The 10,949-nt window shown below is 35.7% G+C and overlaps 1 protein-coding gene across 1 annotated transcript in view; it reads right to left on the bottom strand.

Annotated features, from left to right (window-relative positions):
* USP6NL (USP6 N-terminal like) overlaps window positions 1-10,949 on the bottom strand; it is a 92,305-nt gene that overhangs the window by 13,017 nt on the left and 68,339 nt on the right. Inside the window, exons 10-13 of the mRNA XM_072401790.1 lie at window positions 10,833-10,927; window positions 10,102-10,167; window positions 8,641-8,740; window positions 1,175-1,327 (exon numbers count right to left, since the gene is read on the bottom strand). Of these exons, the coding sequence (XP_072257891.1) occupies window positions 1,175-1,327; window positions 8,641-8,740; window positions 10,102-10,167; window positions 10,833-10,927 (414 nt within the window). The remainder of the gene's footprint in view (window positions 1-1,174; window positions 1,328-8,640; window positions 8,741-10,101; window positions 10,168-10,832; window positions 10,928-10,949) is intronic.

The following is a 10,949-nucleotide window of genomic DNA, read 5'->3' as shown; positions in this document are numbered from 1 at the left end:
TGGGAGGAGGGAATGCAAGCAGAGGGGCAAAGCACAGCTGGGAGGAGGGAATGCAAGCAGAGGGGCAGAGCAGACAGGGAATTGGAGCACGCTCAACAAGGATGTAACAATAGCCTGAAACACCCTCCATTTCTTATTTTTTATATGATATAGAAAAGGATAGTTTAGAATGCTAACTTGCACTGGATACCCCAAATGCCAAAATATGTAATCCTGTATATAAATAACATACACAAGTACACAGGATTTATGACATTTGACCATAAGGATAAGCTTGCCGGATATCTGTTGCCTCTGTCACAGATAGACCATCAATTTATTTGGAAAAATATCCAGGCTGGCTGGTATAAACCTACATACAGTAAGGCATAACACCAAACAAGAAAAGTTGCAGCAAGCAAGAGAAAGTTTTATATGTTATTTAGATTCCAGCTGTATTCTTTCTAGTGCCACTCTAAAATAATGTGACAATTGCTGTCGGTTGCTGTGGGCAACAAATACTTTTTTCCCGCTCTGTCTTCAATGATCAGATCCTGGTGAGATTTGATGTGACAAGTTGAAAAGAACATACAGAGAAATGACAAAGACAACTGTCACACCTATAAATTATTGTAAGAAAGAATAAGCATGCAATGGCTGGGTGTGACAAGATACTTTAGTTTCCAAGAAGAAAAAACATACTTAATTTTTCATACTCTCACACACGATTTTTGGACCCCTAAGATAGATCTTTTTTTGTTTTTTTTAAACCCTCAGGAAACTTACAGAAACTGCAAAGACTAAAGCTTAATGATTTTAGAGCCTGACATAAAATTCACAAATTCTAGTAAGCTTACAAATGTTAAAACGTGGGCAACTATGCTTGACATAAATATTTACATTAAAAAACAATATGCTAAGGATAGGCATGGCAGTTTTTTAAACGTTTTCTCCAGTTTGAGGTTTTTCTTCCATAGACCATAGAATTGTTACAACCCCTGCATGTACAGTGCTGTAGAAAACTTTGACACTGCGTCACTGGCAATAGTATACATTCAAATATTTGAAGAAAAGTACTTTTGACATATTCAAATTGAACATTTGCAATTATTTATACTGCCAAAAATTAAGCCAAGTAACTCCGATTGCAAACTAAACAAGAAGTGCTGGGAGCATAAAAAATAGAAGTAAATACCTGGAGGAGGAAGATCAAGTTTTGCTCTTTTTAGCTCTCCCATTGAAAGCTGGAGTTGTTCAATGACATAGTCATCCTCATAACCAAAATTCTTGGCCAAATTCTCCTGCAGGAACTCAATTAGACCTTCCATCGTCAGCTTCATTAGGTATTCTAAACAAAAATGCTAGGTGGTTAACACACTATACTTTAAATAACAAAAATGCAGGTAACACGTAGGAGAGAATTACTTCATAACATAACAAGCTCCAATAGCTATAAAAGCATCATTATGTATTTTGGGTTATTACCATTTAATTATTTATGAATAATTAAACCAGAAATAACAATAAGGTGAAAAAAAACATGCTAAATTATGAAACTTCATTAAATACGTATGACTCTGTGGAAAGCATATAAATGTTGGTGTCTAGAGAATACATTGTGAATGCATCCAAGTGCTGATGGTGACGCTGTTCAGTAAAATACATTGTCACGCAGCAGATCTAAAATGAAAGTCATAATAAACCCACATCGACAATGAGTGCATACAGACACACTAATATGCCATATAAATAAAGTCTGTGTAAAGTCTGAGCACAACAGTTCAAGCTTAGAACTGCAAAAGTAAAGGATAATAAAATTATTTACAAATAATCTTGGGCAAAAATGAATCCATATTGTCCCTATTAATGCAAGTACTTTGAGGCTTGAGGGCTTTTTCTCTAGTCTTTACTAAGCAGTTTTTACTTTTGTTCAGCAAGCAGAAAGGAATAACAGCGTATCTGTGTTGGCACCAAGTTGAACACCACTAAGTCAATTGTTTTCTGCAATGTTCAAATGGATTTCCGTCAGGATGCAGGAAGCAGTAGCCAGTGTGCTACAGGGGAAGCCTGAACTGTGGCTAGTTCAACATTTTCAGGGGTGGATGGGAGGACAGTGGACTTTACTATAAAGTAGGCCAGTGTTCATCAATCCTTAACACACTTGTAAAATCAGCAAAACAAAGCATTAACAATACAAGGAAGTGCAAAAAATCTACAAAAAAAAATAAAAATGGAAAGTAAAATGTGCATTAACGTTGTAAAAAAAACAATAAAACAATGTGTGTTTATTTTAAAAAATATTATAATATAAATAATTCTTCCCTTGCTGTTGGCTGTCATCAACCCTTCCCAACTCTCCTGCCAAACTGACAGCACTTGAAAACCAGCCATATGTGCACCTTGTATATCCTTGGTCCAAACCATCCACAAACCCTGGAAATTTAAATGACGCATGGAAAAATGTGAAGTAAAGGTTACCTGGCAGAAGCCTACATGCCAGCCTTTCTCAATCTTTTTAACACGGGGAACCCTTGAAATATGTCCGGAAACCACTGCTATAAATACTATATCCACAACTCATAGTATATTAGCATGGGGATCATTGGGAAAAATGCCTCTTATACTAATGGTCAGTGCAAAGAATGCCAACCTTACAGATTAGCAAAAAGATCATTGGTGTCACTTAATCTGACCTGTTCTGAGGCACAAGCTGTTCATTGCTTATGGAATCCCTGGCAACCTACTGAGGAACCCTAGGGTTCAAGAAAAGCCTGGTTGAGAAACACTGCAATATGTTTAAATTATATAGAAATTATACCTTTACAAGTCTGTCCCCAGACTCCCTATTGGTAACAATTTGTATTATTTTAGTATTGTATTTGTCTTACAGGAACTAGTTGCTTTGTTACAACTACAGACCATTTTGGCATTTTAATCACAACAGAAGCATTCATTACACATAATCTAATTTATCACACATAATTTATCATAGCCTAAATTGCCAGGTTTTTGATGGGTGAGTGAGAAGAGATTAAGCCCACCCAGTTCTTTACTCTTTTGCAACTGGGCCCTGCATTGTATACTAAATTTTATTGGTATTGTCCAAACACCAGAAAGAGAAAGTACTAGAAACAGATTTTTTTTTTCAGGATCTAAATTACTGGAGCACAACAGTATTAAAAATGTCAGCCTCAACATACTCTATTCAACTAAGACTCTAAAAAAGACTTCTCATTTAACCTTTGAGAAAAACTGAACAATGCCTTATATTTTGTTATTTAAATCATCTATTCTTTTTACATGATACATAATTTAAAAGTTACTTAAAAGGCAGAGAGGAAAAAAAAACTGTTCATGCATAGGGCAGTGACTGCAGAGTTCTTGTCCTAAGAATACGCTAGATAGGAATTTTACCCTGCTTAGTTGATGTCTGGCGTGAATGCTGTTTTATTGATCAAATAAAGGTGATGTGTCTTTTAAATATTGCATCCATGAAAGTACACCTATAACACTCAAAAAGTGTAAAATGCTGGAGGCTCAGCTTAAGCATGTAATAAAATGAGAATGAAAAAAAACCTTGCATATTTCATCAAACACAAGAGTATCTTTGAGATAATTATGGGTAATTTAGCGAGAGCTCTTTTAACCATTTATAAAGACTCTGAATAATGCAGGTGGTTTTTAGCCGTGATTTAATCCACAGAGAACAACTGAACTGTTCAAAGTGAATGGAAAAGACCTATTTTTAGGGGGGAAAAAACTTGGAATTTGATCAAAATGACTTAGTCATACAGAGCTGTATTTGTATCTAGGTTTGGTGGCACAAGAGGTCTATGTTAGGCCCTTCGCACAACTGTACTAGGATACAGATTTTATGTGCCATGAAATGCACATAATAATTAACACAACCAAAAACCCTTTTTACAGATTATGTTAAATATCACTTATACAAGAATACAAGGCAATGCTAGAAAACTACCATGTGCAACAACAAAATGGCGTACTTAGATAATCTTTTTTTCCCTGGCAAAACCTTGCAATGCCATGGAATACCTGTACAACAACTATCAGCCTTAATGTGATTGTAGCAAATAGAAAAGATGAAATGTAAACAAAAAAAGTAAAATAATAAATGTTTTAGACTATGCATGGATGTAGGTGTGTCTAACTATATTATATTGATTCTTGCCAGCCCCTAAGAATATTTACTATTGAGAAGAAATGGGGACAAAAGGAAGACGGAGCACAAATTATGGTGCTCTGCAGCCTAAAAAAACTGAAACTATATTTAGGAGAGCATAAAGTTTATGGTCCCTATTCAAAATTGGTATTGTTTATGAACGACTCATTTAACACATTGAGAAAGTGGTAACAAAAGTGGGTCGGGCAAACATCTTTTCTTTTTACCCATTTGCAAGGACCTTGTTGTTTATTTCAATAAAGGCTAGTTGTTCGATTACATGCAGAACATATAACAGGACATTGAGCATGAACTTAATGATCCCAACAACGAGACCCTACTGAAGATCTACTCTCTCCAAAAAGTTTTACCCTAAAAAAGGCATCTATGACCATGCATAAAACAAAATTAAAAAAGTGCATTTCTTTGTCCATTTCCCAGCTTAATACTTAAAAAAAATTATCAGGGTATTTTGTTCACTACTATACCAGTGCTATGATTACTAAATCCACAGCTTACAGTATATTAGCATGGAGGAATAATACAATCCTTACAGATAGCCAAATAGATCATTGGTGTCCGCCAAGCTGAGAAACACACGGTTAAACAGTTCTACTTGGGTAAACAACTGCATACCAAGGCTCCATGTACAGTGCAGGAATGCTGTTCCCCACTAATCATGGAGGAGGCATCTGTATACAAAAAGCATATAAACTAAATCTACCTAGAAACTTTTTTAAAATACAATCATAGACTGAATAGTATAGGTCAACTCATATTATTTTATTTCACAAATGGAAAAAAAATGTGCATAAAAAGTCTAGTTTATTGCAATGAAATCATTTTCAATGATCTTCATCTCACACTCTTTGATGAAGAAGCAATGGTGTGGTACTATGCTACATTTTATTGAAGAAAATTGCTTAAGGCATTGTACACACATGTACTTGTCATAATCGATGTTTCTCTTTTCCCTTATTAGTGCTTAAGCAATGCCCATAAGACCTAGCTTTTTACAGGAAGATAAAATGGACTGCACCCTCTGGGAGACATAAACACATCTTGAAGCTTCAATTTTTGTGTCATGTATTCTCCACTTTTACAGCACAAGAAGTGTATGCATATTTCAGTAGTGAGAGCAAAGCATCGTTTGTTTCTGACACATATCACACAACCCACTCTCTCTGTCTTCTATTATAAATGGTAATATTTAACACCACAGCAGTGTAGGGATCACAATTGTAGAAACTGATTTCATGAGTGGCTGACAGCTAATCACATCTCAAAGCACATTATCACCAACAAATTTTACTGACAATACATCAAAGAATCCTCTACAAATAATTTTAGTCAACAATTCTGCATTTATATTCCCCTTTAAAGACAGTTTCTTAAACTAGGAACTGTGGCCAAAATAAAGTTCCAGACCCATTTCTCTGCTGCAATCCACCCTCCTGATATTTAAATTTCCTGATGCCACCTGTTCCTCTATCAATATCATCTTAACTAGTGCTTAGGAACACAAGGCATAAGAACAGTGTCCAGGTAGCACAGTGGCATAAAGAGCAGCTTGGCTCCAGTATTTGTAAGCGTTAAAGGAGGATGGCAGGGTATGCAGAGGTGATCTGCGCAGAATGAGGTGCGATTAAGGGTACAAATGTGGTCAATGACTGGCGCAAGGGGAGGGGGGGGGTTGTAGTAGTGAGAAATGTTAGAGGGGTGCAATGGTGACCGATGACGACGTCCAGCAGAGTACCTAAATATTTTTATGAAGATCTTCCTAAAGGTAGAATCAAAGCGTTAGCTCTTTGACTATATTCAGTATGCTAAAAAGCATGTGCAATGAGTTTGAATCTAAAAAATGAATGCACCGAGGTTTAATCAAGCCTGTGTTTTTTTGTTTTTCATTGTGCCCATGCTGCACTTGTGATGGCAAAGTAACTAAATAATATTTTGTGAATAAAAAGACTACAGCTCTTGTGATATAGAGTCAGAATGTAGATTGCTATACCCATTAAGCACTCCCCATTGGTCAACAAAATGCAGGTACACATATTTTGCTGTGGCTTGCACAGCTCCCTGTGCCACTGCTCCCCTCTCTGTGATCAGGGTGTGTTAGGTAAGCATTTACATTGGAATGACACTCACAAAAAATGATTCTACTGTTGGTTGTATTATGGTTCTATTAACATGCTTTTTAATAGAACACTTTACAAATAAAAGAACAGTGTATGTGCTTCCTTTAGGCTTAGTCTACACTGACTGTTTCCCTAGCGTTTAACCTGAGGCTTTAAAAGCCGATGTTTGAAATCCCCATGCATTCCAATGGGCTATTCTACACCAGGATGTTTCCTTCAGGCACGTTTATGAGCTTTATCTTAAACGTTGCTTGCAAAGTTTAAAAAATTAAAATGTAGGATAAATGCAGGAAAACGCCCAAAAACACTCCTTTTAAACTCAACGGAGGCTTTTACAAGCGTTTTTAAGCTTTTTATGAAATCTGATGATCTATGATCTGGAAGCCCCTTTAATAAGGAGATTCCCAGATCTCCACCTCCCCACCTTGGGAATGAGTACAGGGGTACATAAAACTTCTTTACTCATTCCCTGAAAGGATTAAAATATGTGTAAAAAATAGGACAAGGCTTTAATGTTAAAGTATTTTATTAAATGTGTGTGTGTTTGTGTAACTAATTTTTTTTTTTTTGCAGGTTAACCCAATGACAGGATGATTAACCCACAGCTGCAATCATGACACGAGCACAGCCCTGGAAATCTTCCTGACAGTGAGGGATCCCCAGGCACTAGGGGTTAAATGAGGACAAGCCTCTCCATTCACCTCTAGTGCTCTGTGATTGGCTGAGAAATAGGAAACCCGAATGACAGCAAAGGCATCATCAGGATTTCCCTTTCTTCAGCCAATCAGGGAGCAGAACAATCCGCGGAGGTCTGCTATGCTGACAGCTCCGCTCCCCTGATTACTGCCACAGCACTAGAGGAGCTGTCGTATGTGTTACAGATACAGAACACATGTCACAGCTCCTCTAGGGCTCTAGGAGCAATCAAGGGATCAGAGCTGTCATGATAGCAGAGCTCTGCTGATTGTTCTGCTCCCTGATTGGCTGAGGAAAGGGAAATCCTGATGATGCTTAAGCCAATCACAGAGCACTAGAGGTGAATGGAGAGCATTGTCCTCATTTAATCCCTAGTGCCCGGGGATCCCTCACTGTCAGGAGGAGTCCCATGGCTTTGCTCATGTCATGATTGCAGCCCTGGGAATTATCCTGTCATTGGAATAACCTGTATATATATAAAAAAAAAAAAAAAAAAAAAAAAAAAAAAAGTTTAGTTACACAAACACACACATTTGATAAAATAATTTACCATTAAAGCCTTGTCCAATTTTTTTTACACATATTTTACCCCTTTTAGGGATTGAGTAAAAATTTTATAAACGCTTATCAATCATGGCAATTCATGGTAAAATGTGTTATAGGCGTTTATAAAAGTTTTTTTAGCGTTTTTAAGGTAAGCTTTAAATTGCATGTAAAAGTGCATAAAAACGTATATAAACATGGTAGGAACTTTTATGTGCGTTTTTAAAACCATCCATGTAGACCCAGTCTTAAGTTTGTATATTTGTGTTTGTTTTTTTATTTTCTATTATTAAGCTGCTGGTATATGTTTTTATATAGTTTTGCTGACATTTGGTAAAAATCATTAGTGCTGCCACACTCAATACATACCCTATGACTGGAGGATAAATATTTAGTAGCAGGTGAAGAGGGTTTAGAAATCACAGATTCAAAGACTGAATAAAGCCAAAGCCAGGTGATGTGGACATTGAAGGTCCTCAGCAGTGGCATCAACTGCAATCATTTCAAATCTTGTAAAACAAGCAAGTTCTAGGCAGAAGGTCTTACATCTTACACCTGACACTCTGGTTTCAGGGCACTGCACAGGAACAATTAATAGTTTTAGTTGTTACAAATAAAAAACTGTTCACTTCAACAGTCTTTACTGTTCAGGTGCATTTTAAAGGGCCCTTTTGGACCCGTGGTGTAAAACTGTGAGGACTGTCTCAAATTAAAATCTACACAACGACCCCCCCAACATCATTTATGAATCAGCAATGGCGGATAGATGAACGACAGATCACTGGTGACTGATGGATGTCTCTTTAAGCTATGATTTCTAACAGACACACACAAAGACCAAGTATTTTGAAACAGCTCTATGCACTTTAAAATAAATGTCTCTGTTTAATTTGATGGCTAAAAGTTTTATAAAATAAGCAGTTCTAGAAGCCAGATAGGCCAATATTCTCTACTTTAAAAATGTTATATGGGATATACATTATATATTGAGTTCATTTGAGTTAGTCATTTGTAAGACTTTTGCTTCATGTAACCCAATTGCACTGTGGACCTGTCTAAAAATGTCAATAATCTTTACTGGATAAAAAAAATTAAAATACTTACTTTTATGAAGTTTCACAATTGTGTAGGACATTGCAGTGAGAACTCTGTCGCCTTCAAGTATGTATATATCCCATATTCTTAGATTTAATGTGAAAGGTGTCTGAGGAAGAAAAAGGCTGTTAGCTCTAAGAATTCATTACTACAACTTAAATACCCCTGTTAAAATGATAGAAAAGAAACATGCTTAAAGAAATCAGAATAAAGCAAGTCATAGGAAAAAGACTGATTCTAAAAATCAGTAGAATTTTTCTGCATTATCTAGGAAGAATTAGTAACATACATAGGTGGACTAGAGCAGGTCTGTATTGAAATAACATCCCTGTTTCATGAAACCCTGCTTTACTTTTTGTATTAAAAAAAATATATAATAGGGATACCAGACAAATGGTATATGCACCAATTATGAATAATTTGGGATTTGATTGTATGACCAGCATTTTGGTATCTGGTAACACAGCCAGCACTGGATGGAATTGAAAGCGTCTGCAAGGAATATAATTTTCTAATATGGGTGTTTAAACATGACCAAATACTTGACAAGATAATTGAAATCCATATTTAGCTATGAATGAGCTAACGGGTGGGCAAAAAACTGAGTTAGTAATGCATACAATAAAGGTTTGATAAACTGATGTGAACTCTGAGGATAAATTAATCCACAGAGCCTATGGCTACAGGGGTCAGCAAGGAATTATTTAAAAGCACATGGAATGGTTAAAGACATCAATATCAGTCTGGACACAGTTCTTCTTTAAAGAGGAAAACAAATAACATTACATTTTGGAGTATAAAGGGACAGAGACTTTCCCCAGCATTAACCCTGATATAGGTAAAGGGAACGAATGCTGATCAGGCCTATGGAGGAGTGCTGCTTACTCATCCTCCTTCTACCGTCTCCAAAGAACAAAAGGTAGTTGTGTGCACAGTGCTCGTTCTCTCTTCTACCACTGGAAAAGGTCACAAAAGATCATCATCAGACATCAGTACAGGGCCTAACTTTTGGGGTGGTCTGATGTAAAAGAGTGAATATCAGAGGTATCACTTCGCTCAAAGCAATGAAATCAAAAGGAGAAAAGTATTACAGAAACACTACAAATACTTTAAATTGACCTTCAAATAAAACTTCTGTAAAAGATTGTCAGATAAAACTAGCAAACATTTTTCAAAATCATTTAAAATTTTCAATATTTTTAAAACATGAATGTAGTAAACAATTTAATTAGAGTAGATTGTGGGTCCCAGTAAAAGAGGAAAAAACATTACAATGCCTATATTTGAAACAGTGTATAAAGCCATTTTGATTTGTAAATAGTAAATTCTTTCCATTTGACAAAAAGTCTAGGCGCTTCAACATTTTAATGTTACGTAGTTCAAATAAAATGAAATATATTAGGCTGCATGCAGCAGAAATATATAAACAAAGATGAAATACAAAATTGACTGCTATTTTTGAGTTCTCACCCGGTCTAGGAAGCATTGGAAAAACCATTTCATAGTGTACAGACTTGTGAACAGTTCCTGAGTTTCCTAAAGATTAAAAATAAATGTAATTTAATAATAAGCAAAAAAAAAGGCAATAGCAATAAAAGGATAACTAGGTTTCCAATAGTTTTAAATCACTTCAGATGGAAAGCTGGTGTAATTTCAGTACCGATAAATATTCTGAGCTATAATTGTAATTTTAAACTGTTCACACTTTTCCATGAATTCTCTTCAATATTTTGTAAGTTTGTACTATAGGGATTACTGATTCTGCTTCTAATAGCTTTTTGCAGGTGGGGGAGTTTTGAGATATCTCTAGCAAAAAATACTAAGGCAAATTCAATCACTTTTTAAGCATTCTCCACAGACTGTTCAATAGAAAAATAAAAACTGAACAACAATCACTGTATTGGCCTGTATACTGTATGTTACCAGCTGATGCAACAATGGCATTGGAGATAACACACACACATACTTTACATGAAAGATAAAACATAAATAACTGTAGCACATTCATATATTTAACCTTACAAAGGCAATATATTTTCTTTAAGACACTAAAATGATCTGGAGGAAGAGGGAGAATCAGGATATAAAAAGGATAAAATGCTGTGCCTACAAGATTCTTTTGCATTTATTGTTCATAATATTCATCAGTTTAGATCTAGCACATCTTTATGTTTTACATTTAAGGCAAAAGATTTACTTACAAAGTGCTGTTTAAGTTTCGGCAAATATTTTTTCATGATTTTGTCATGATGTTCCTGGAATCTTAGAAGCTTTGGAAACCCGGGGATGAAAAACCCTGAACAAAAAAAAAAGAAGGA

This window comes from Pyxicephalus adspersus, chromosome 2 (genome assembly GCF_032062135.1).
Source record: "Pyxicephalus adspersus chromosome 2, UCB_Pads_2.0, whole genome shotgun sequence".
Lineage (NCBI taxonomy): Eukaryota > Metazoa > Chordata > Amphibia > Anura > Pyxicephalidae > Pyxicephalus > Pyxicephalus adspersus.
Note: the sequence above shows the minus strand (reverse complement) of the source record. Positions and strands in the feature narration are given on the sequence as shown.